This window comes from Beauveria bassiana (assembly GCF_000280675.1).
Source record: "Beauveria bassiana ARSEF 2860 unplaced genomic scaffold BBA_S00017, whole genome shotgun sequence".
Taxonomy (NCBI): domain Eukaryota; kingdom Fungi; phylum Ascomycota; class Sordariomycetes; order Hypocreales; family Cordycipitaceae; genus Beauveria; species Beauveria bassiana.
In genome coordinates this window covers 247,791-271,701 of record NW_007930852.1, presented here as the reverse complement: position 1 = coordinate 271,701, position 23,911 = coordinate 247,791, and the positions used below count along the sequence as shown (strand labels likewise).

Sequence of the window (23,911 nt, the reverse complement as noted above, 5' to 3'; positions counted from 1 at the left end):
CCGGCAAGCGGCCATTGACGGCCTGCCACGCGGCGAATGGTAATCTAACGCTTTGCTGACCAGCCCTTATTCCTACACTCGCGCTGAAAAATCTTTCCTTCGAAAATGTATACATATGTACACCGCATTCCATCACCAACACCCAACGACTATGATAGGACGCCAACACTGTTCTTGAACCCCATCATGCGCTTGATACTCAGCCAAAGCTCAAACACCTCGAGCTTAATCTCGACGCGCATAAACGACAACCACGCCGACACGACGCGCACCGCGTTGGCCGGCCAGAAAAACGACCCCCCGCGCTCGCGAATCTTGTCGAGCTGCTCGTGAAACACGGTGCGCGTGCAGTAGCGTGCGAGGATCATAAAGGTGCGAATGGGGCCCTGGCGCGTGTGCAGGTTCTCGTCGAGGCTGCGCGTCAGGTCGTTGGTCTTGAGAATGAGGAGGATGATGCGGGGCACGCGGCTGAGAAGCTGCACGAGCTCGACGATGAGTCCCTCCTGCAGCGACGTCGACATGGCGGCCTCTTCTTCGCCGGTGCGCGACCGCAGGATGGACCCTTGCTTGGAGATGACGCTGTAGTCGCGCCCGGTAATGGCCGACGCAAAGAGCGGGAAATCCTTATCGGTGATGCCGGCGACCTCGTGCGCGTAGCGCCGCATGCGGTCCATGTCACCGTCCATGACAGCGAGCCACATCTTGGCGTAAGAGCGGCGCAGCTCGGACGGGATCTCGCGGTACAGGCCGTGGTCGTAGAGGATGACGTCGAAATTGGGCTTGCCGCTGAAGCCGCGGAACGAGTCGTTCTTGCGAATGGCGAGGTTGCCGCCATGCGGGTCGCAGTGCAAAGGGGCGCCGTCGCCAAAAATCATTTCGTTGAAGATGCGCGCGAGCGTCGCCGAGACCTCGTCGCGGTCGATGCCGTTGGCATCGAGGTAAGCGAGGTCATCGGGGCGGTGGCCCGCCTCGTACGCCATGACGATGATGCGCTGGCGCGCCCAGACGACTTCGGGGATGACAAGGGGCAGGTGCGGAATTCTGACAAAGTGGTCGCGCATGGAGCGCGCGTTGACGGCCTCCTCCTGGAAGTCGAGCTCCTTGGGCAGCGACACCTCCATCTCCGACGACAACCACTCGAGGTCGTACTCGGGAAAAAAGCGCTTCAGCGTCGAAAAGGTGTACTTGGTCAGCGCGAGGTCCAGCGGCGCCCACGCCTGCAGCTCCGGGTGCTGCACCTTGACCGCGACCTGCTGCCCAGAGGCGCGGATCGTTGCCAGGTGCACCTGCGCGAGCGAGGCCGCGCCAATGGGCTCGTGCGAGAATTCGGAAAAGTAATCCATCAGGTCCTCGCCTGTATCCTTTCTATACATTGCCTCAATCGATTCGTACGAGGATACTGGGCACTTGTCCTGGAGTGGGATAAAGGTGGTGGTCCACTCTGAGGGTAAGAGATAGTTCATTGCGCTCTGCAAAGAGGTCAGCCGTTGTGCGTTTAGTGATATGTATATAAATTCCGATGCGTACAAGATGCTGTCCGAGCTTGATAAAGATGCCGCCGTTCTTCTCCAGCACCTTCAACGTACGTTTCGCGCATCGCTCGTGGCACGCCTTGAGAACGGCTTCCTTTTCGTCTTTATTTTCAATCAATGCTCTCTTTTTCAGTGTAGAACGGTAACTAGAATTGCTGTTAGTTCGAACTTGTCCACAGAAAGCCCAGAGTCTTGCGGCATACTCGTTGATGCAGATTGCCAATCCCGAGACGACGCGACCGCTGCGCTGAGCGGCCTCATAGAAGCCCTTGATATCGTCGATGAAGGCGAAAACCGTGACGCCGCCTACAGCTGCGGTTGTCGATGCGAAAAGAAGCGCTCTGCGAGGGCGGCGATGCTGTTGCGACGAGCCAATCTTGTCTGTTGCAGTGGCGAAGCGTCTAGTGGCGCCGAAGCACCTGACTGGCTTGATGGTCCGAGGAAGCTGGCTTCTGCAGGTTGTACAGGTCCATTGCGGAGGACCGAGCCGCCTGGCAAAAACGGAGAGCGAAAAGCTGCTCATTGCGGCCCTTGAATATCGGACACTGTGTATATGTTTGCCTAGGCCAGCCCAGGAGAGGCTTATTCGGGGCGTTGAAAGGGAGCGTTGGGGCCGAGGGCTATCATCCTAAGCGTGATGATCCGATTGATGGAAAAAAAATTCACAATGGAGAGTGGAATTGTCAATGCCCTGAATTTACCGAGAAGGCAAAAGAAAGATGGATTGCGCTTGCTGATTGTGAAGGAAAAAGCGCACATGTCCAGTGTCGCGATAACTCAACAATTTTTTTAGTAGCGTCAGCGGCCGTGATTCGGCGGGGGCCGTTGTCCCCGTCTCCGTCGGCTTTGCTACATAGGTAGTTAAGGTAGGCTCTGATCTGCTGTCCGCGCATCCTATGAGAGGACCGGATTTAATGAACATTCCAACTTGAATCAACGTACTGCAAGCCATTTCTCCATTTCGATGATAGACTCGAAAGAATCACGGCAGGTGGAAATCAGATTTTTACATGTAATTATCCAGCTGAACAGCTGTAGCAATGGCATGGGTACGTGCTGTTTCCATCTCTATTTACCACTTTACACGTGACCGCGCGACGCCAATCCAAACGCGTCCAAGAGCCCATTAAACCCCGAGACACGTCCTGTGGAAGGCTCCTCAGCCCACCATTACCACTGTCCACGCCAAGCCAAGTTGATTGTCCTTCGCCCTCAATCCATCGCTATTAATACCATCAAACAACCCCATCTCGCTGAATTCATCGGCTCTTACATGCCAGAAACTCAACCCGAGCACACCGTGGCAGGAACCATGCTATCCTTTGCCCCCGCGCCCATCTTTACAGCCACCTGCGACCACCACCGCCCAGCCGTCTCATCACCGCTCTCGTCGTCGCCGCTGCGCCCCTCCTCGCCCCTCGGCGCGCAAGAGGACAGGTCCTCATCCTACGCCGCGATACGCCAGACGCAGTCATCGCCAATTCAGCCGCCCAAGTTCCGGTATGCCGCGTGCGCGACGCCTGCGACGCGACGCAACCCATTGCTACGCCGGCGCGAGGACGCGCAGCAGCGGCGGCGGGTCAACTTTTTGCGCGGAGTGCGCGACAAGGCCGAGGACAAGGCGTGGCAGCGGCGGGATATTGAGGGACAGGTACGTTGGCGCCACTTCGTGGCATGCATGGAGCTGTGTTGTCGCTGACCGAGGTTCTTTAGTTTCTGAAAACCAACTGGATCGCAGACATGCATCGCCTATCGTACGACGCGCCAGAGCTGTCCGAAGCGGATATAGAAGAAGCCTCGAGTTTTCGTCCTGAGTCGATGTTGCAGCCCGAGGACGGGAATATGGACGGCGACGACGACGACGACGACGACGACGACGACATGGCGGATGAGTGTGGCGAGGATGCGGAGCTCGAGGCCATGTTTGCATCGTATCAGCAGCAGCAGCAGTCGCTGCAATCGCCGGCGATGCGTCCGATATCCCCCTCCTTGTCAGATGACGAGTACGATGATCTCTTTGAAGAGCTGCTCTCGGCAAAGGATATTGATCAGGCTACGCGGATGCAACAACACGCCGGCTCGGCAGACGACATGGACATGGAATAAATGCTGTATATATGGGCACATACTTGGAAGGATACACGGCGTACAGAATAATTGGCTTTTTGAAATTCTTGGACGTTCTGTTGGCATGGCGTTTCGGCGTTCAGAGAGCCATGGCGATGGCCATTTTCTTGACTGGGATATTTTCACCACCCAAAGATATGTACGTATGAGTATGGAGGATGCGACATGCTCAAAAGGCAAAACATGAAAAAGACGGCAACTTGTCAGGTGAATTAAGACTTGTCCATGTTTCTTTCTCTCTACTACTGCGGATTACATTGCTCGTCGGCACCGGCAAAGGCTTCTTGTGCTGTGTCGAGATCCCCCACCAGATCCGAGGGTGGCGAGCCTAGCTCCTGCATCTATTGCCATCGGTTAGTACCTTGACTAGACTGACCGTCTTCGGCAACTACGTTACCTTTTGCATCCGCTCCACAATGTACTCTCTGTCTGCGGCATTGGAATCCGAGTAGGTGCTCGCTTCGAAGCGGGCCACAATCTCGTCCACCAGGGCGTGCTGGTCCTGGTAGCGCTTCAATTCCTCGGCGGGCGTCTTTTCGCGGTTGGCCGACAGCCAGACAGGGAACTTGTCATGTAGCTCCTTCATGGGCTCGTAGAGGATCTCCTTGTTGGTGAGCTGCTCCATCATGCCCATGAGCATCTTGGAAAACTCCTCCTCGCCGCCCTCGCCGTCGGCGCCTGCACCGCCTGACGAGGTCATTTGCTTGAGGAGCTCCGACATGAAGCTGTCAGAGCCACCCGAGGCCGCAGCCGCCGTGGCCTGCTCGCCCGAGGTCTGCATGCGCTCCATGGTGCGCCGGATCGTGTCCTGAAAGGACTCGTCGGTGGCGGCTGCGGCATCGGCCGTGGCCGCCGCGTCCCCGGAAGCAGCGCCGCCCTCAGTGGCGGTGGCCATGCCCTTGAACATGCTCTCAAATTCAGCCTGCATCTCTGGCTATTGCCGGTGAGTGCGTCAGCAAATGGTGCTCAACAAGATTGTTTGAGGAAAAAAAGCAAGCAAGGGACAGTACGTACCGACTTCTCGAGCTCGCTGAGCAAGTTTGCCATGCCAGCTTGGAGCTGCTTGGCGAAATCTTCTTCTGTTGTGTCTTTGGGGTTGACAGATTCCTCGGTCTTTGCGCCGGCTTCGGGCGCTGGACCGGCGCCGGCGGCAGCAGCTGCAGCAGCAGCTGCAGGCGTTTCCAAGGGCTTTTTAGAGTCAATTTTGACAGTAGAAAATTCATCCAGCATATCTAGGCAGTAAGTGTCAGTATTCTATGCCTCATGAATGAGAGAGAGTGAGTGAAAAGTTACCATCCAAGTCATCTAGGTCGTCCTCATCGGGGTCGGGGACATCGGCAACGGCCACGGCCGGAGGAGCGCTCGTTGGCGCGGCAGAAGCATCTGTGGCTTTCGTCTCAACATTCTGTTTCTCTGCCGTGGCCGGCGCTGCACCAGTTGAATTCATGATGAGGGCGTTTATGTGAGAGAGTACGCTGTTGTTCTATCACAAGCTTGACTTGCGCATCGGTTAGCCCCACATGCACCGAACGAGGAGCGAATAGCCGCGGGGTTAGAGAGTAGCTTCTTCGTCTGATGATGGCGTTATCTGCTTGGTATAAATAATAAGAAGAGATGGACGATTCGATAGAGAATTTGCGGTGTATTTGAAGTTGGTGTGTGGCTTGCGACGCCAGGGTTTTGAAATGGCGACGGCAAAGGGTCTTGCGGGAGCAGCTATTGGGTGTTGAGCCGAGGGAGCGCACTAGAAAGGCCTGGCAATCGGTTGAGCGTGAGAGGGCGAACCAGTGATTGCTTACAAGTTACTGCCCCACGCATCGAGGCAAAAGGCTGCCTGTGGCGGTGCGACCCTGGACTAGGTACATGGTATTATTTCAAGTGACAAGCTGCCCCACCTTCATGGCGGCAAAAGTGAAGTGTAACTGAATCGCTTCACGCACGACGCTCTTTGATCTAAACAGCGTCATCTCTTCAACAACAGAGAAGTCTAGTTTCCTTACACGCGTGACAGTTCATATCTTTGTCTTTCCTCGGCCAGCTGGGCGTCTTCTGTATAGGCTTGTGACTCTTGATCGTCAACCTTTCTTTTCCCTTTTACCTTTGCCGCCGGTATACCCTCAACACACGACTGCTCCGTGCACTACGAGTACACCATGGCGCTGTGTCAGACCAGATTACAGCAAGAGCGGTAAGAATTAAAAGTTGTCACTCTTTCAGCTGCCTGCAGACTGCTAACGCGCTCGCGATGCAGCAAGCTATGGCGCAAAGATCACCCGTTTGGCTTCTACGCGCGACCTGTCCGCACAAAGGAAGGCGTCTTGGACCTGAAAAAGTGGGAGTGCGGTGTACCCGGCAAGGACAAGACTATTTGGGAGGGTGGCCTGTTTAAGCTGGTTGTGACTTTCCCCGATGGTGAGGCTGAACTTTGAGATCGTTGTGTAAACGTTGAAAGACTAACCAAGAGTGCGTGTGCCCGTTTAGAATACCCGATCAAGCCTCCAAAGTGTATGTCGCAAACTTTCTGCAGGACACGTCAAGCGATCAAGCAAACTAACAGGACGTAACCAGGCCGATTTACTCCGCCACTGTTCCACCCGAATGTGTACCCGTCTGGCACCGTCTGTCTGTCGATTCTCAACGAGGCGGAGGCATGGAAGGCGACGATTACAGTCAGGCAGGTTTTGCTGGGCATTCAGGAGCTGTTGGACGATCCGAATCCCGATTCGCCGGCGCAATCCGAGGCATACAATCTGTTCAAGCGCAACCGAGTCGAGTACGAGAAGCGCGTGCGCCGCGTGGTGCGCGAAAACCCGGCACCGTGACGGAGAATGCGAATAACGAAGCATGACTGTGCGAGAATCTTTTCGCAAAATGACGCAGGAAAACTACAAGAAGCAAAATCCTAAGCGTTACACGGTGTTACAGGCGAGATAAATACATTCAGAAGATGGTACGAGCCGATTCAGCGGGAGATGGCAGAGGAAGACGGTCAATCTTGTTGAGAAGCGAAATCAATTCTTTGAAGGTTTGGTTGTTTGTTGCTCACGTTGCATTCATTTATTCTCGTCGTAATTGAGGAATTTTCCAGTCGTGCGTGGTGGTAATGGTGCATGCGACGAGTGATGTGGTGCTCGATACCTACCTACCAGGGCATCGACCAGTGTTGGACGCGGGGACCAGTTAATTATAAGGCTCAAAGTCAGAGTTGGACTAATCTGGGGCTCTGATCCAGAGAAAGCGGCAAAAACGGGAACCTGTGTTTCAGCTGCATCAACTAGCCAACTTGAAACCGGATAATAGGATAGATTTGGCGTGGTTGAGTATTACATCTTTCTTCGGGTGAGTCGTAGCAGACAAATCCGAAGTCGGCCGTTTGCGGTGGACAAGTGTGCAGAATTCAAGGTTGGGGCCTGACAGCGTGGGAAATGATTCATACTCCATTTATATGAATATTTACAGTCTACCTAATATATCCTGAGGAGAAAAGTGGCGTGGTGCAGTAGAAGGAGCGCTACCGGTGCCTTGCGCAAGTAATAGTCTTTATTATTTGCATCCGTACCGGGGGAGGATGTGGTCACTTATCAGCGCGCCGAGTCAGAAGTAGCCCCGCGAGAAACTGTGCGCGGCCAGTTCCAGCTACCTTATTATTATGGTCCTTATTACCTGGTGCCTACCTATTTTACACCCTGGTACCTTACATGCCACCTGCTTACCTAAAAACTGTGACTCTTTCCACACGCGACTACGGATAACCTTATCTGCAAATCCCACGCCGCCTTCGGCATTCAGAACCTTTTTCTCTCTCTGTGCTCGGCGATCTCTAATTCTTTCCCTCTTTTCAATCTCTAAACCAAAAGAGAAAAACAATCCCGAATCAAGCAGCAACCATGTGTGGCATTTTTGCTTGCTACCGGTACGTTTTACCTCTCTCTACCTGCTTGCTATGACTTGCAAAGCTTGCCCCTCCATGCGCTGCATCTCGCGCTTGTCATAACCTTGTCCAATTTGCCAACATCATGGCTCTAGTCACCCCGACGTTCATAAATTCAAGCCCACGGCTCTGCGCCTCGCGAAACAGTATGTCAATCCTCTCCTTCTTGCCAGGATTCTCCCTCTCGTTTACTGGAATAAAAATGCTGACACAATACAGAATCCGCCACCGCGGTCCCGATTGGAGTGAGTGGTCGCAACCGGCGCACCAAATATGACGATGCTAACAAATCCTGCGCAGGCGGCAGCGTCATTTGCAACAGCACAAGTATGGTCAATTGGCCTCTCTAGTACTTGAAACCCATCATACTGACTCTCTAGTTCTTTGCCATGAGCGTCTTAGCATTGTCGGTGTCGGTAAGTTGCGCGATTGAATTTTCTGCCCCGCCTTGGCATCCCATCTCACAAGCTCGCAGATTCTGGCGCTCAGCCATTGACCAACGCCGATGAGTCCATTGTTCTCGCTGTCAACGGAGAAATCTACAACCACCGCCTGGTCCGCAAGAGCCTTAAGGAGCCATACCACTTTAAAACGCACTCGGATTGCGAGGTCATTATTCCTCTGGTAAGAGATGCCTCTGCCCCGCACTGCCATGCTGCGACTCCTCGCGCGACCTTGCGCTCTAACAGCATTGCTCTTGTAGTACATGGCATACGACAACGATGCCCCTGCTCACCTCGATGGCATGTTCTCCTTTGTGCTGTACGACAAGAACCAGGACCGCGTTATTGCCGCCCGCGACCCCATTGGCATCACCACCTTCTACCAGGGCTGGTCATGGAAGGAACCCGAAGCCGTCTACTTTGCCTCGGAGCTCAAGTGTCTGGCCCCCGTCTGCGACAAGATCGTCGCCTTTCCTCCCGGCCACGTGTACGACTCCAAGACTGGCGAGACGACGAGATATTTCAAGCCCACGTGGTGGGACCCCGCCAACGTCCCCTCGACGCCCGTAGACTACCTGGCCATTCGCCATGGTTTGGAAAAGGCCGTCCGCAAGCGCCTCATGGCCGAGGTTCCCTACGGCGTGCTCCTCTCTGGCGGTCTAGACTCGAGTCTGGTGGCTGCGATTGCTCAGCGCGAGACGCTGCGCCAAAAGAAGCTCGCCATCGAGGCCGGCAAGGCCCAGACCCAGGCGCAGGACGCTGACAAGGGCGAGGGTCTGGTCGGTATAGATGACGAGGATCACCTTGAGACCGTCACCTACCTGCCTCAGCTCAACTCCTTTTCCATTGGTCTGCCCGGCTCGCCCGACAACGAGGCTGCCCTCAAGGTCGCCGAGTTCCTCGGCACCAAGCACCACGTCATGACCTTCACCATTGAGGATGGCCTCAACGCCTTGTCAGATGTCATCTACCACCTTGAGACCTTTGACGTGACGACGATTCGCGCCTCGACCCCCATGTACCTGCTGTCGCGCAAGATCAAGGCCATGGGCGTCAAGATGGTTCTCAGCGGCGAGGGAAGCGACGAAATTTTCGGCGGCTACCTGTACTTCCACGCTGCGCCCGACAAGAAGGCGTTCCATGAGGAGACGGTGCGCCGTGTCAAGAATCTACACTTGGCTGACTGCCTGCGTGCCAACAAGTCGACCTCTGCCTGGGGGCTGGAGGCTCGTGTGCCCTTTTTGGACAAGGAGGTAAGATTTGCCCTGATGCGTCTAACGGGTCTTATGAGCTAATGAAAACAGTTTTTGGAAACCACCATGAACATTGACCCGGCGGACAAGATGATCACCAAGGAGCGCATGGAAAAGTACATTCTACGCAAGGCCTTTGACACGACGGACGAGCCCGACAACACACCGTACCTGCCCGAGTCGATTCTGTGGCGCCAAAAGGAGCAGTTTTCGGACGGCGTGGGATACGGATGGATCGACGCGCTCAAGGACACGGCGGAGCTGCACGTTACCGACGACATGATGAAGAACCCTAAAGCGGAATGGGGTACGGACGTGCCCGACACCAAAGAGGGGTATGCAACACCATGAAGAATAAGCAAGATCGGCAGCCTGCTAACGCGATGATAGATACTGGTACCGTCTGATGTTTGACGAGCACTTTCCGCCTCGCTGTGCCTCGACCGTCATGCGCTGGGCGCCGACTTGGTCCAAGCAGTCGGACCCCAGTGGCCGGTGCGTTTAGAGCAACCCCTTGTATTATTGCTGTAGATGTTATTCGCTAACGGGTATTTTTAGAGCTATATCTACCCACAACCAAAAGTACGACAATGCCGCATAGATTCAACGGAAGTAGGAGTTCCAGGAGGGTCGACTGCTTTTCACATGCTTGACAAAAGTTAAGTAGAATGAGGTCTGTTTAGCTCGATAGAATGGTTGAAAAATGCAATTCTCTGGTTCTGAAAATGCCAACATCTACTTCATGTGACTGTTGCTTAGCGGCAAGGCTATTGGCTAAAAGCCTGGTGGGCTGAAGTGAGGCACCAGGGTATAGCAGTCCCCGCGTCGGAGTAATAGCATAAGAATCAATGTGGCAATTTTAAATGCTGTGGACATTTCTAGGAAGTAAATTATGCCGAGCCTGAATAGGAGCTCGTGACTTGTTCGTTCAAGGAACGGCTTTCCGGTCACAAGGCCAAGTTTGGCGCGTCAACTCTGTAGGCTGAGACCAATACACGGAGCAGGCCAATGGCGCGACGGCGTTGTTTACAGGCACAGCATGGTAATTATGGGAGAACAGTGGTCTATTTGTGTACTTTGTAGAGAATGAGTTTAGTTCGACGATTAATTCAATCCTGGAAAATGATAAGACCGGGGCTTGTTAATGCCTAAAAAAGTAATTTTAACTTCATACGACTACTAAATGTCAAAAAAAAAAAAAAAAGAATACTAGAAATCCGGAGAAGAAGGCTAGTTAAACAGAAAGTGGGTGAGAGGGAGCAGTAACGAGCATGACGAGTAATTAACGATAAATGAATGAGAAAACGCCCCCCACGTGGAGAGAGATGCGTGCATGCGTCTGCCGAGGGGAGCGTGGACAGTAGTGGTAGATGTGATGGTCATACCTATCTGCCATTGTGAAGGAGGCTTGTTTCGGACTTGTCATGTAACTTGTAGTGAATTCCGTTGCCTAATGTCCAGCGTTCTGTGTCCGAGTAAGGTGAGTAAGGTGAGGCTCACAGTGCCGGACACGCAGGTATTAATACTGTCGAAGCCCAGTCCAGAGTCCGGATGTTTGTGAGCTGCAAAGGCTGACGGATCGGCTGATGTCGGGGACGGGCAAACTCGCTATTAATACGGAGTACCTACATGAATTGTAAGTAATTACGGATACCTACTCCGTACTTGCATTATTTTTGACAGGCACATGTTCTGGCGCTGCATTACTCCGTACCGGGGACCAAGACATTACCAACCAATGAAAGAGCTCTGAACCCACACCAAACACTGAACCCACTGGCGGGATCCCAACGTTGAGCACGCCTAGGCCCAGGGCTGCGCCAAATTTGCTTCAGTTTGCTTCTTCCCTTTCCTTTACCAACTTCCAAAACACCATCACCCTCTAGACACCTCTTCTTCTCCATACCAACCCGTGCACCCTCACAAATCAGTCATCATGTCTATTCCTGCCTTCTCCGACATTGCTAAGCCGGCCAACGATGTATGTTTTTTATTCGCAGCTTCACCCTTTGCGCTGTCTAGTCCCCGGTGCTATCCGTTTGTCATACCGAAGATGGCTCTTCTTCTTCTTCGTCCTGCGCGATGATGCCCTGCTCGCCCTTGGCTTGCGCTCAGCCCTTGAGTTGATGAGTGTCGGCCTTGCTTGCGCCCAATTGAAACTAGCATACACGTGGCAAAATATGATTGCGCAAACAAGACAGCTAAACTAACCCTTCTCTTCTCCTACGACAGCTCCTGAACAAGGATTTCTACCACCTCGCGGCCAGCACCTTTGAGTTCAAGGACACCGCTCCCAATGGCGTTGCTTTCAAGGTCACCGGCAAGTCCAGCCACGACAAGCAGACCTCTGCTGCTGTAAGTTGCTGCCCTGAATTCTCTGCTTCCTCGAACCTCCGCAAGCTGACTCGCCCTTAAGATCGAGGGAAAATACACCGACAAGCCCACCGGTACGGTTCCACCACCCGACGTTTCGAGTTTTGCGCGCACTACGGAGCAACACATTGCTGGGCTTGGATCTCGAGCGACGTGAAGTTTCCCATACGCTGCGCACAGCCGCGTCCTAAATCTCTCGTCCCCCATCGGCCGCCCTACTAACCTTGACGATACGCAGGCCTCACCCTCACCCAGACCTGGAACACGGCAAACGTCCTCGACACCAAGCTCGAGGTTAACGACACCCTCGCCAAGGGCCTGAAGCTTGAGGGTCTCTTCAACTTCCTGCCCGCCACCGCCGCCAAGGGCGCCAAGTTCAACCTGCTCTTCAAGCAGCCCGGCTTCCACGGCCGCGCCTTTTTCGACCTGCTGAAGGGCCCCACGGCCAACATTGACGCCGTCGTCGGCCACGAGGGCTTCCTCGCCGGCGCTTCGGCCGGCTACGACGTCAACAAGGCCGCCATCACCACCTACTCGGCCGCTGTCGGTTACACGGCGCCTCAGTACAGCGCCGCTGTCACCGCCACCGACAACCTCAGCATCTTCGCCGCCTCGTACTACCACAAGGTCAACTCCCAGGTCGAGGCCGGCGCCAAGGCCACCTGGAACTCCAAGACTGGCAACGCCGTTGGCCTCGAGGTCGCCTCCAAGTACCGCATCGACCCCGTCTCATTTGCCAAGGTCAAGCTCAACGACCGCGGCATCGCTGCCGTCGGCTACAACGTCCTCCTCCGCGAAGGCGTCACCCTAGGTCTCGGCGGCTCCTTTGACACCCAGAAACTGGACCAGGCCACCCACAAGGTATGTGACTATGAGGAATAAAGGCGGCTTCGGGTTACTAACCGTTTGCAGCTCGGTGCCAGCTTCACTTTCCAGGGTTAAAATACCCTCGATGACCCAGCAGGCAGTACCCAGCGTTATATACCACCCTACTCGATGCGTGCAGATTGCGCGTGGTTAATCTCGCATGTAGATGTATAGTTGATGTAAGAGATTATCTTAATGATGTCCTTGGAAGATGACTTCTACGATTCGGTCTAGCGATGTGATTTTAAGGGTATGACTAGAAGTGGATGATTCGTTTCTTGGCCAAAACTTGGTTGTACTCGTGTGTATTTGACGGTGACTGAGCATGTACAAGTCAAAGTGTATGCAGAATCGGGTAGATTCTCTGCCGGTAGGATTGCCCAAATCCTACCGGCCATCATGCAAATATATACACACATGATCATCGATGGCCCATGATCTCGAAGCAACGCTAAAACTCCTTCCTCCTCTTCCCGCTCATCGTGTTCCAGTACCACACAGGCACCAGCACCGTCGCGCCCAGGATCCCCAGCACGATTGCAAAGTGCGCGCCCAGGCTCGTCTGCGGCTCAAACTCGACGCCCTCCTCGTCCAGCGCGCGTCTGCGCCTCGCCCACCGCCGGCGGTCCTCCTTTTCATGCGTCCGCCGGTGCGCCTCTTTATCGAAATGCAGAGGTACGCCCTCTTCGTCGAGGCGACCCGGGCCCGAGCTTTCGTAATTTGTGTAGTGTGTGTAGTGCGACGACGACGATGACGAGGCCGACGAGTTCGACGCGGACCCGGCGGTGTCTTCGTGAGCCCGCCGTCGCCGGTCCGCATGAGCGCCCCACCCGCCATTGCGGTAAAAGGAAGGGGGAGGCCCGCGGAAGCTGCCCCGGCGCTTGGAGAGCCCCGAGGCAGGGCGGCCGCCGGCCGAGTGGTGCGCAGCGGAGTGGTAGGAGCCGTGGTGAGGCGAGTGGGTGGAAGACGGGGTTTGCAGGCGAGCCATAACGTCTCGGTCGTAGAGGGAGCGGCGCGAGGGGTCGGAGAGGAGTGTGTAGGACTCGGATAGCAGGGCAAAGGTGTGCGCGGCGTTGGGGTCGTTGCGGTTGGCGTCGGGGTGGTGCGTCTTGCTGAGCTTGTAGAATGATCTAGAGTGGATTGTTAGACGGCACAACACACACACACACAGATATATGTATATACGTATGAGACGGGGAGAACAAAAAAAACGCACTTTTTAATGTCGCTGCGTGTGGCGGACTGAGGGACTTGCAAACGCTCGTAGTGGTTCTTCTTGGTCAAGTCGCGTCGCACGCTCCTGGTACAGCCAAACGACCTCCGCTGCTGCTGCTGTTGACATGATGGGGGCGCTAACCAGAGAGAGTTGTTGCTGTAGTATGACGCAGCCGTGGAGCAGCGCACGATGCGGCGGCTTGGACGTGGTGGCGACGGTGCCGGCTGCGGCGAGGCCGCCGACGTGGATGACGACGTCGTCGTGGAGCGCAGAAAGAGGCGCGGACACGGCGCGGCACGCGCCAAGGCGGCCATTGCTGGTGATTTCTTGGGGAAAAAGGTTGGGGTACTCTCTCTTTATTGGAGGGAGGCGGTTTCTCGGTCGTGAGTTATGGGAGGTATTGAGGGCCTGGTGTTGGTGAGCTTGTTCTGGTCTTCGATGTCATTTTATGGGGCGGCGGTGTAACCACCACACCGAGCCGGCTCGGAGCCGAATACCAGGTGGACTATTGGAACAGTTGTCGATGTAATCTCGATCATCTGAGCCCTTAGATTTTAACCTGACCCAATCATCACCACGATCTTGCTTTTGCTTTGCTTGGCCGCAGATGATAGGGACGAGGTATAAGACGTATGAAACACGGCATATGACCCCAGGCATAGCACCGATATATGCGAACCGCCGACATGGCCGACTTGAGACGTGATAGTCTGGTCCGATGAGTGCTTGGCCACTAAAACTTGGTCGTCTGGAGAGTAGTATCTATCGACTTCATGGTGAATCTCCCTTTGTCATTTAAGACTTGTACAGGCATATTTCAACTACGTCGTCAATACACCATGCGACGAAAGCAGCGTACAAATTGAACTGACCGCCGCTGTGTTTAAAGTTTACGACGCCATGGGACAATTACCCAAGGTCAGGCATCATCCCCCGAACGAGCAAACCGTACCGGTGCCAACACATGCGAGGGTAGCTCGCGATGATGATTTGAAATGTGACGGCACAGGTACATATTCTAATAGACTGGATTAATATATGAGCCAGATGGTCAGGTACTCGTCAAAAAGCGAATAATATGATTTCAAGGACCTAGCTACATTTGATGAGACTGCTGACAAGATGAGATACGACTATGTCTGTAGGAGGGGAATACCTTTCGGGATGCATCTTCAAGAGATTGACCAAAGGACCATGCGTCTCCCTTTTATCAAATAACACTCCACTTGGACGTTGACGTTGCCTTTCCGAGCCTTGCCGCAGCCTCTGCGAAAAAGAAAGAAAAAGCATGTAAGTCGATGATGCGTGAGCGAAATGTGACTCTTGGTCGCTACGCCAGATACGAAACCCCCAATCTGGCTCCCCTTTTGCCCTACCGAGCGCTCCATTGTTTTCAGATAATTTCAAAAGTCATATTATAGTTTTGGACACTTACAGCTTTCCCCGTACAAGGAAAGCAGCCATATTAGAAAAAAGGATAAAAAGAAATTCGCCGTTGTAGTTTAGTTGGATGTGGTCAGCACAAGGCCGCCGCCAAGGGTGTGAGCCGAAGCGTGGCAATCGCGCAACCTGACATGCATCGTTATACATCCTGTGAAACAGAACCGGCTTACGTAGATTGGAATTGCAGTCTTTTTCCCTGCCAAGTGCGAAAAAGTAATTGGGCCCCGGCTGAACAATGATTCAAGTGCCAGGTTCTAATTGATGCTGGTTTGCCGACAACGATCAGTCAGTCCATGCACCTTTTCAAAGCATACATGCCATATATGGCTATTGAAGAGCAAATATAACTTTGATTGTCAATATATCTGGCAAGTACACATCGAGGCACACGGTAGCTCAGCGAACAGATTATCACGCCAAGCCAAGCTCAGCGCTGTGCCAGGGCCATCTATATAACATCTTCTTCTTTTCTATTCCTCATTCAACACAGCCTCCCCTTCTCTAATCAGCAGTAATGTCCGCTAGTGAACTTCATCGCTTAGTTTAATCCATGATTTCCGCTGCGATACGGCGAGAGCCGGGCCAATACCCGCAGCCTTGCCGATAAAATGTAAGCTAAAGGAAGAAGGCCAACGGTGGCCATCCGATGGGAGATCAGACCTTGTTGAAAGGACTGTATTCGCGTCTAGGTGCACCGAGCGGCGGAACGATTTAAATCGCAATGGCCGCAAAAGCGTGGCATCTCCGGCGTAATTCGCCGTGTCTTCTTCGCGTGCAATCGCTGGCCCTTGTCGGAAGAGCAGACCTCATGCTGGCTATGAGCGGGGGGATAAGCCGGACAGATGGTGGTCTCTGTGACGCTGACTGAGCTTTGCGAAATCAGGGCCATTGACCCAAAAACGTTCTTCTAATCAGACGCAAGTCTGATACGTCTCAAATCGCTGACCCGCTCAGTCGTAGCCACCTCCTACTTGGCTGTGAAAGGCTGTGCTGACGCTCCTGTTGTCGTCGTCATGGCGACGGCCGCCGTAGCGGTTGTTCGGGGGATTGCGAGCGCCGCTCTCAACGTACTGCCGCAGACGGTCGCTCTGGGTGTAGGAGATAGCGCGCATGCCCGTGACGGCATCCTGCAGGCCGGCCCCGAGACTAACACCGCCCTGGCCCACGCCACGGCTGCCAATGATGCTGGACGACGTGTCCGTGGTCTCAGAGTTGGCCACGCTCTCGCCTGCGACGCTTTCGGCAGTACGGGCGCGGCTCTTTCCACTGCGGTGGCCATGAGCACCGACGCCGGGCAGACCGGGCCACTGCTCGGGGGCAAAGTTGGAGAACATTGAGGGATATGCCGAGTTGAGGGCTGCACCGCCAAAAGTTGAGCCATGGATGGAGGAGACGTCGTCGGGCACGTACGACATCATGGAACTAGAGTCAAAGTCGCGTATTGTGCTCGAGCCGTTGAAACGTCCGTTCTGGTTCTGATAGCCACCAGTGGGAATCTGGTTGCCGAGCTTCTGTCGGTGCGACCGGGGCTTGCTGAATTGAAGAAGGCACTGCTGGAAATTGGTCAGGGGGCCCTCGACGAAGCAGCGGCGGTCGCGGAAGTGAGTGAGCAAGTTATACCAGAGCTCGTGCTTAGAAAGCACTCTGGGGTTGCCGAGAATGACCACACCGTACTTGGCACGTGTCAGGGCGACGTTGAGACGACGAGGATCAGACAAGAAACCAATGCCTTGGTTTTCATTGGAACGCACGCAGGACAGAACAATAAAGTCCTTTTCGCGACCCTGGAAAGCATCAACAGACGCCACTTCTACACTCTTGTAGTACTCCTTCTTCGAGGTGCCCGCATTCTGCATAGTCGTCACAATGTAGCTTCGCTGGCCCTCGTACGGCGTAATGACACCAATTTCGGAGGGCTTGACGCCTGCCTTGAAGAATCGCGTGACAATCTTCTCCACATTGGAGGCTTCCGTTCGGTTCAGGTACGAAGTACCGCTGGTAGAGATTTCTTCGTTGCCAATGTTGGACCAGAACATCATGGGCATCTCGGCAACAGGCCAGGGAAAGTCAACGTCTTTGCGGATTCGCTGCTCCTGTGTAACGCCATTCTGCAGACTGCCATCGTAGAACATGTTGGACGGGAATTCTGATAGACAAGGATGCATGCGGTACTGGGTATTCAGAAGAATCGGCTGGAGGCGAAGTTGCATAAGACGCTCAAACAGAGACTGGCTGAGACCAGCCTTGGCAGCCTTCTTATTCATGATGACAGGGCCAAGTTGCTTGTGGTCACCGACGAGGACGACTTGTTTGCAGCCTAGCATGAGCGGGATGATACATTCAGGCTCCGCGGACTGGGTAGACTCGTCGATGAGTACACTGCGGAATTTGAGCTTGGACAGACGCGGATCGCCGGCACCAACACAAGTGCAGCAAACAACGTCGGCGTTGTTGAGTATCTCTCGTTCAGCTGCCTTGGTCAATTGTCGAAACTTCTTTTCATCTTGGCTGGACAGTTCGCCAGCCTCATTCTTGAGCTGCGACAGCTTGGCGAATTCAGAATTATGCTCAGACATTCGAACCTGTTCGTGAAGAGCAAGGAAGCTGACAGATGACTCGACATCTTCACGGGATTTGGCTGTCAAACGAACGACTTTGAGGCCAGTGCGGTGGATGCGCTCGCAGAGCTGATCAACAGCAACGTTGGAGGGCGCACATACGAGAACCTGGTTCCCACTTATCTTGGATAAGTGATAGATGATGGTGGCAGATGTCACCGTCTTACCAGTACCAGGAGGGCCTTGTATAAGACTAAGCGGCTTCTGAAGGACCGATCGAATCGCGTCTACTTGGCTTTGGTTGAGATCTGGCAAGCCTGGTGCAGACCACTTCTTAGGCAGGTTGGACTTCATTGGCTGCAGCTGAACGTCGTGACCGAGTAGCGTGTGAAAAATGAAACCGGAAACACTCATGTCGTCAACGGCAAATGTCTTCATGGCAAGCTGCATGCGATCATAGGAGGTAGCCTTCCAGACGTAGTCGGCCGAGAAGTTGTGGGAAAGGTCGGTCGGGACTGATCTGTCATTGCCATTCTTACGCAGCTCAAGACAAACCTCGTCGGACTGGCTGTTGGGGATCTTCATGACGTAGCCCACACCCTGCCAGGGCTCCCTCAGCTCGCCGTTGTAACGAAGCAGCATTTCATCACCAACGGCAAGCTTGACTTCTCCGGACTCAATTTTCCGCAGGTTGAAGGTGGCCAGGTGCTTGTTGTTAAGACCTTGCGACCATTCTACAGTCAGATTGTCCTCGGACTGGGCTTCTTTGAGCTTCTTGTCGTAGTCAGATTCCATTTTCACAAGCGGCCCAAAAATGTTTTGGTAGTGGAATGCATCGTCGTATTTTAAAAGCACGGGGTCGGGGTCGTCGTCAACAGTCTGGCCCTTGTCGAGATCGGAAATGGTGGCGTTGGGCTCTAGCTTCCACATCTCCTCTAGTCGAGCAATGGTGTTGGGAGACATGTGACGAGCGCGTAACTGTTCGGCTTCGGAGGGGGCGCTGACGAGCCAATCGAGAAACGCGCGTTCCTTGATCAGAGGCTCCCAGCGGGAGGGGTCCCAATTCATGTCCTTGTTGGAAGCCGATGCTGCGCAAGGCTGGCGACACAGCAAAACAACGACAGAGTCAGACTTGGCGGGAATAAAGCCAAGCAGAAATGAATTCTTGGTACCGCAGCTATAGCATTCGAGAATGGTGTCGCCAAGGGCGGATTCGGGGTGAAGCTGAACTTCCTTGTGGCGGGCTCGAACGAGATGATTTATGATGTGGGATGAGGTGCTGTTGCCGCGGGCGCTGCAAAACCATTTGTTACAGACCAAACACTTGACGACGGAAGCAGGAGCGTGGATACCGCAGTACCTATAGCATGTTAGCTTGCGCGAGAGCGTTGAAGGCGTTCCAGATATCTACTTACGCGCATGCGTACGCGGGGAGCTCTTTCTCCTCGTCCGTGTTCTTGAGATTCAGCCCTACCATTTCGTCGACCGGTATACTGGCCAGGCTGTCATTGTCGTCCTCGAAAGTCTCGGTCTGGTTGTCATCGTCGTCGGCGCGGCGGCGGCCGCCATGATCGCTATATTTGCCATAGAGGAGGCGCTCATCGGGATCGAGGGTGGAAAGATCGTCGTTTCCAGCATTGATAGCGGCAGCCGAGTCAGAAACGAGGTGATTTCCTACATGAGTGAAGGCTCCCTCCATGTTGCTCGTCTTCGTTGCGGGCGGGAGGTGGCGATAAATTTTCTTTCGCTATCTATACAGTTAGCACGGTTGGTAGTAGCAAAAGATAAAGCGATGTAAAAATATTCATTCGGTACAACGCAATAGTCTCCATTTTCACAACGTACCAATAATTGCCAGAAGAAGCTTTGGTGGCACGCAAGTGGCGCTCAGTTGGGGACTGAGAAATAATACACTAGGAATTGTTTGCGGGAGTGATTCACATCATCGCGGGCAAGATGGCGGCGGAAAGAGAATGAAGGGCCAAGGGTGGCGTGCGCGCAAGCTGAGAGGCGCTCGTAGGGACAACGAATCTGGGTTGAAGCTGCGAGGGAGGCAAACAGACTCAATTTTGCCGGCGAGCAAGAATCCGACAAAGATGCGCAATCCGCCATCGCTGGTTCCCTCCACCAAGGCTGCTTTGGTGGGACAATTTAGGTACACGTGATAAGGTGGGAGCGCTATCGATAGCGCCTAGATATCCAAACTTTTTGGCTAACTCATGAACTACTACTTCCTCTGGTAACTTTTTTTCGGCCGACTGAATTCAAGCAAGGCATAGAAGCCACCAAAATCCTGCAAGATGATGAATGTGAGTTGCCTTAATGACGGAGTGGGAATATAGAGATATTAATTGGTTGTCTTGTAGCGCAGGCATGTTCGGAACACGAGAGATTATCTCTATCGTCGTGCCGTCCTTCTGCGCGATGCCGAAATCAGCGAGAAGAGAGCCAAGATGAGATCGTCGCTTGCGTCGGGCAAGCCCCTGGATCCTACAATTGCCAATGATCAATCGCTGCGCAAAGACTACCAGTACGACGAGTCGGTCGACACGACGACGGCCGAGCAGCTGGACCTAGACGACGAGTACGCCCAGCTTTCTGGCATCGTCGATCCGCGTATCCTCGTCACGACCTCACGCGACCCCTCGGCGAGACTGGGCGCTTTTGCCAAGGAGATACGCCTTCTTCTGCCGACCGCGATTCGCCTGAACCGTGGTAACCTCATTCTGCCCGAGCTCGTGCGCTCGGCCAAGGCGTCTGGCCTGTCGGACGTGATTGTGTTGCACGAACACAGAGGTACGCCAACGGCTATGACGCTGTCGCACTTTCCCCACGGTCCGACCGTGTCATTTTCTCTTCACAACGTCGTTCTGCGACATGACATCCCCGGCAGCGTGCGCGGCACCGTCAGCGAGTCATATCCCCATCTCATATTTGACGGATTCGAAACGCCTTTGGGCAAGCGTGTCGTCAAAGTTTTGAAGCATATCTTCCCGCCACGCGAGCCGATTACAAGCAAAAACAAAATGGGCAGCCGTGTAGTGACTTTTAAAAACATCGACGATAGTATAGAGGTACGACATCACGTTTTCGTGCGGACTGGGTACGACAGCGTGGAGCTGGCAGAGGTTGGGCCGCGGATGACGATGCGGCCTTTTGAGATTCGCGCAGGCACATTGGAGAATAAAGAAGGTGATGTGGAGTGGCATCTGTCGCAGTTCACGCGGACGGCGAAGAAGAAGAATTATCTGTAAAGGGAGCTGAGGACACGGACATCATCATGGGAGCGACTGCCGAAGAATATAAGATCTGTGGCCAAATGTTCGGAAAATACCTTGGCCCGAAATGTCCTGAATGTCGGGGACAGACCCGCCCAGGCTGCCGGAGTTCGATACGCAGTGATCTGCGATGGATAACATTATGCATACAGGGCATCGTTGGCTCCTGGTAGTCGTTGTGAAAGAAAGACGCCATGGTCTAGAGCAGGTCGACGGCAGGGCGGGTTGATTGGTGCTCGAGACCAGGATAAGCCTGACATCAGGCACCGAGCTATCGACTTGGCGATGGAGCCGAAGTGAATGCATTATGACGACATTTGCGCACGATAGGTAGATGAGTAAATCTACGGATATTGTACATATACGAAAATAGATATGCCAAAAATTATTTACCCATTAATAAGGTTGAATGATCAAGGGTGCTCTCGGTTGGTGGCTGTGGTGGCTGTGGTTGGCGTGGTCGTGCTCTACTTCGCTGCGGACATGCAGCAATCTGTGCAGGGAGATCTGAGGCCAAAGTGTATACGCAAATAAACGGATAAAGTATGCAGATCAACAACGAAGCATGAGAATAAAGAAGATAAGAAAGATGTTGAACCAGATCAAAAGTTGAATCCGTCATCGGATGCTTAGGGCGGACTGCTTGGAGGCGCAGTGCTATTGCTGTGGTTTGTCAGCCTCGTCACAGCCTCGTTATGATGATGCGGCGTGTTCGGATTGCCATGGCGCAGGCGAGGAGGAAGTGGGATGCGAACCCGTCTTCAAGCACCCCTGCAAGCGGAAAGTGGCAAGCTTGCGTGTCGCGGGCAGATGGAAAGCCTATTTTTGGTTCTGGCCATACTCCGTACTTGCTGTATAATTTAGCGGGAACTTCTGGCGCGACAGTGAAGATTTGACGCTAGACCGAGATCAAAGGCGGCCTTTTCTCTGCTGCCTGACGAATACTTCGTTTCGTGCTTATTACTTAGGTATAATTAGTAGGTATGTACGGACAGTACCAAGGTACTTATCTCTTGGCTGCTGACATGGCCCGATCCTGGGATGAGATGGCTCAAAAAGGGAAAAAAAAAACGAGCAGGTATTTTAGAGAAACAGTCCCATCAATTGGGATTTTGATTGATTCCGTATTTTCGTAATTATCACTTTCAACTGCTCCGCCCATCCTTTGCGATAATCGCCACCGCTGCTACCTAGACGGGATCTTCACAAACCAAGGTAGCTTGCATCTGGTTCGTCATCACCAGAGAGAGCGACCTGCCGCAAATACACTACCACAAGGGGGGACTTTTGCCTTTTTGCCCATCTCCGCCTCTCCCGCTGCATCGCATTTTTCTCCTCCTCAACCAATTTCCCGTTTGTTTTCCTTCTTCCCTCGATTTGTTTCTCGCGGCGACTCCTCGAATCCCCTTTAATTGCGAAATTCACCCTCGACCTATAATTTGGTCGTATAATTCGCTCCGTCGGCTGCTCGTCCATCATGTCTTACGGCCAACCGAATCCATACGAGCAAGCACCAGCGCAAGAGGCCGGTTACAGCTATGGTCAGGTACTTACAACCGATTTTTTCCCTCATGTCGTCTTGCTCCGCGCATGTTTGTAGCTCTGCACAGCTGTGTTTGACGTCTTTTCTGCCCAGCGCTGGCGCAGTTTCCGTCAACAGCCGCTGCAGATAGCCATCCATGCAAAGAGGCTTGCGCCCGAGTACTCAATTTGACCACGTCCCCCTTAGCTAATTCCTTGATTCTACTCGCAGGCCAACCCCTACGCGCAAGATAGCTATGAGCTCCAAGAGAATCCGCAGACGTCTCCTTACCAGAACTCCGGCGCCGCTCCCGGCGCCGCCACCACGACGTCCAACACTCAGCCTCTCTCTCAGCAAGATTTCCTCAGCCGCGTGCAGTCCCTCCGCAACGACATCAATCGCCTGACGGGTGACATTGAGACCATTGGGCAGCTACACCAGCGCTCACTCGGCGCCGCCGACCCCCAGGCTGACCAGCAGCTCGAGCACTACGTCGCCCAGACCCAGATTCGCAACACGGCCATCAAGGACGGCATCAAGGGCCTCGAGCGCGACCTCGCCCGCACCTCGGATGCCACCCGCAAGACTAAGCAGACCCAGCTGCAGTCCCTCAAGACATTTTTCAAGTCGGAGCTCGACTCGTACCAGAGCATCGAACGCGAGTACAGGCAAAAGTACAGGGAGCAGATCGCCAGACAGTACCGCATCGTCAACCCGGAGGCGTCGGAGCAAGAGGTCCAGGAGGCCACCGAGGCCGATTGGGGCAATGAGGGTGTTTTCCAAACTGCCGTAAGCTTTTTTTGGTTTTTTTCCTCGCTTCGCTCGTATTTCTTTTTGTTCAATTTTTCCAATGCCGGCTTTGCGCGGGCAAGCTTTGCTGGTCTACCCATCACATCCGCAACGATGACTGCTTGAAACACCCGCTTTCAACTTCATGGTGAGAAAAAGAAAAGACCTCGAGCTAAAACACCTTCACAGCTCCGCACAAATCGTTCCGGCCACGCCTCATCCGTCCTCGGCAACGTCCGCGCCCGCCACAATGAGCTGCAGCGCATTGAACAGACCCTCACCGAGCTCGCCGTCCTGTACCAGGAGCTGGCCACCATGGTCGAGCAGCAGGAGACGATCATTGTCGACGCCGAGAACAAGGGTCAGGACGTCGTTGACAACCTCGAGTCGGGCAACCAGCAAGTCAGCCAAGCCAATAAGAGCGCTCGCAACCGCCGCAAGCTCAAGTGGTGGTGCCTGTTTATCGTTGTCCTCATCATCATTGCCGCCGTTTTGGGCATTGCCTTGGGCATCACCCTAACTAAAAATGCGACGAGGACGTGATTTGTGAAGGGGAAAAACAAATAGGAAGGGGCCATG

General features: G+C 53.9%; 10 protein-coding genes across 10 annotated transcripts; 6 read left to right on the top strand and 4 right to left on the bottom strand.

The window, feature by feature from the left end:
• Positions 1 to 149: 149 nt before the first annotated feature.
• On the bottom strand, positions 150 to 2,055 carry BBA_06101 (ABC1 family protein; the record flags this gene model as incomplete). The annotated part of the gene is made up of 3 exons (XM_008601198.1): positions 150 to 1,469; positions 1,528 to 1,678; positions 1,736 to 2,055. 3 exons carry the CDS (start codon positions 2,053 to 2,055, stop codon positions 150 to 152), a joined length of 1,791 nt encoding a protein of 596 aa, XP_008599420.1.
• Positions 2,056 to 2,844: 789 nt separating this feature from the next.
• BBA_06100 (uncharacterized protein) lies at positions 2,845 to 3,638 on the top strand (the record flags this gene model as incomplete). The annotated part of the gene is made up of 2 exons (XM_008601197.1): positions 2,845 to 3,183; positions 3,246 to 3,638. 2 exons carry the CDS (start codon positions 2,845 to 2,847, stop codon positions 3,636 to 3,638), a joined length of 732 nt encoding a protein of 243 aa, XP_008599419.1.
• Positions 3,639 to 3,901: 263 nt separating this feature from the next.
• Positions 3,902 to 5,106, bottom strand: BBA_06099 (Pex19 family protein; the record flags this gene model as incomplete). Its single annotated transcript, XM_008601196.1, has 4 exons — positions 3,902 to 4,000; positions 4,057 to 4,593; positions 4,674 to 4,891; positions 4,953 to 5,106. 4 exons carry the CDS (start codon positions 5,104 to 5,106, stop codon positions 3,902 to 3,904), a joined length of 1,008 nt encoding a protein of 335 aa, XP_008599418.1.
• A 706-nt stretch (positions 5,107 to 5,812) lies between these two features.
• BBA_06098 (ubiquitin-conjugating enzyme E2-18 kDa) lies at positions 5,813 to 6,481 on the top strand (the record flags this gene model as incomplete). The annotated part of the gene is made up of 4 exons (XM_008601195.1): positions 5,813 to 5,847; positions 5,911 to 6,071; positions 6,141 to 6,164; positions 6,228 to 6,481. 4 exons carry the CDS (start codon positions 5,813 to 5,815, stop codon positions 6,479 to 6,481), a joined length of 474 nt encoding a protein of 157 aa, XP_008599417.1.
• Positions 6,482 to 7,546: 1,065 nt separating this feature from the next.
• Positions 7,547 to 9,887, top strand: BBA_06097 (asparagine synthase; the record flags this gene model as incomplete). Its single annotated transcript, XM_008601194.1, has 10 exons — positions 7,547 to 7,572; positions 7,686 to 7,736; positions 7,810 to 7,835; positions 7,891 to 7,917; positions 7,971 to 8,006; positions 8,066 to 8,214; positions 8,294 to 9,286; positions 9,338 to 9,621; positions 9,677 to 9,781; positions 9,845 to 9,887. 10 exons carry the CDS (start codon positions 7,547 to 7,549, stop codon positions 9,885 to 9,887), a joined length of 1,740 nt encoding a protein of 579 aa, XP_008599416.1.
• Positions 9,888 to 11,222: 1,335 nt separating this feature from the next.
• BBA_06096 (outer mitochondrial membrane protein porin) lies at positions 11,223 to 12,601 on the top strand (the record flags this gene model as incomplete). The annotated part of the gene is made up of 5 exons (XM_008601193.1): positions 11,223 to 11,267; positions 11,519 to 11,641; positions 11,703 to 11,733; positions 11,898 to 12,520; positions 12,572 to 12,601. 5 exons carry the CDS (start codon positions 11,223 to 11,225, stop codon positions 12,599 to 12,601), a joined length of 852 nt encoding a protein of 283 aa, XP_008599415.1.
• Positions 12,602 to 12,977: 376 nt separating this feature from the next.
• On the bottom strand, positions 12,978 to 14,056 carry BBA_06095 (DnaJ domain-containing protein; the record flags this gene model as incomplete). Its single annotated transcript, XM_008601192.1, has 2 exons — positions 12,978 to 13,656; positions 13,743 to 14,056. The coding sequence occupies 2 exons, from the start codon at positions 14,054 to 14,056 to the stop codon at positions 12,978 to 12,980; spliced, it is 993 nt and encodes a 330-aa protein (XP_008599414.1).
• A 2,079-nt stretch (positions 14,057 to 16,135) lies between these two features.
• BBA_06094 (Regulator of nonsense transcripts 1) lies at positions 16,136 to 19,442 on the bottom strand (the record flags this gene model as incomplete). Its single annotated transcript, XM_008601191.1, has 2 exons — positions 16,136 to 19,103; positions 19,159 to 19,442. The coding sequence occupies 2 exons, from the start codon at positions 19,440 to 19,442 to the stop codon at positions 16,136 to 16,138; spliced, it is 3,252 nt and encodes a 1,083-aa protein (XP_008599413.1).
• Positions 19,443 to 20,043: 601 nt separating this feature from the next.
• BBA_06093 (brix domain-containing protein) lies at positions 20,044 to 20,997 on the top strand (the record flags this gene model as incomplete). The annotated part of the gene is made up of 2 exons (XM_008601190.1): positions 20,044 to 20,052; positions 20,110 to 20,997. The coding sequence occupies 2 exons, from the start codon at positions 20,044 to 20,046 to the stop codon at positions 20,995 to 20,997; spliced, it is 897 nt and encodes a 298-aa protein (XP_008599412.1).
• A 1,501-nt stretch (positions 20,998 to 22,498) lies between these two features.
• BBA_06092 (t-SNARE protein) lies at positions 22,499 to 23,875 on the top strand (the record flags this gene model as incomplete). Its single annotated transcript, XM_008601189.1, has 3 exons — positions 22,499 to 22,567; positions 22,775 to 23,332; positions 23,522 to 23,875. The coding sequence occupies 3 exons, from the start codon at positions 22,499 to 22,501 to the stop codon at positions 23,873 to 23,875; spliced, it is 981 nt and encodes a 326-aa protein (XP_008599411.1).
• Between the last annotated feature and the right edge of the window lie 36 nt (positions 23,876 to 23,911).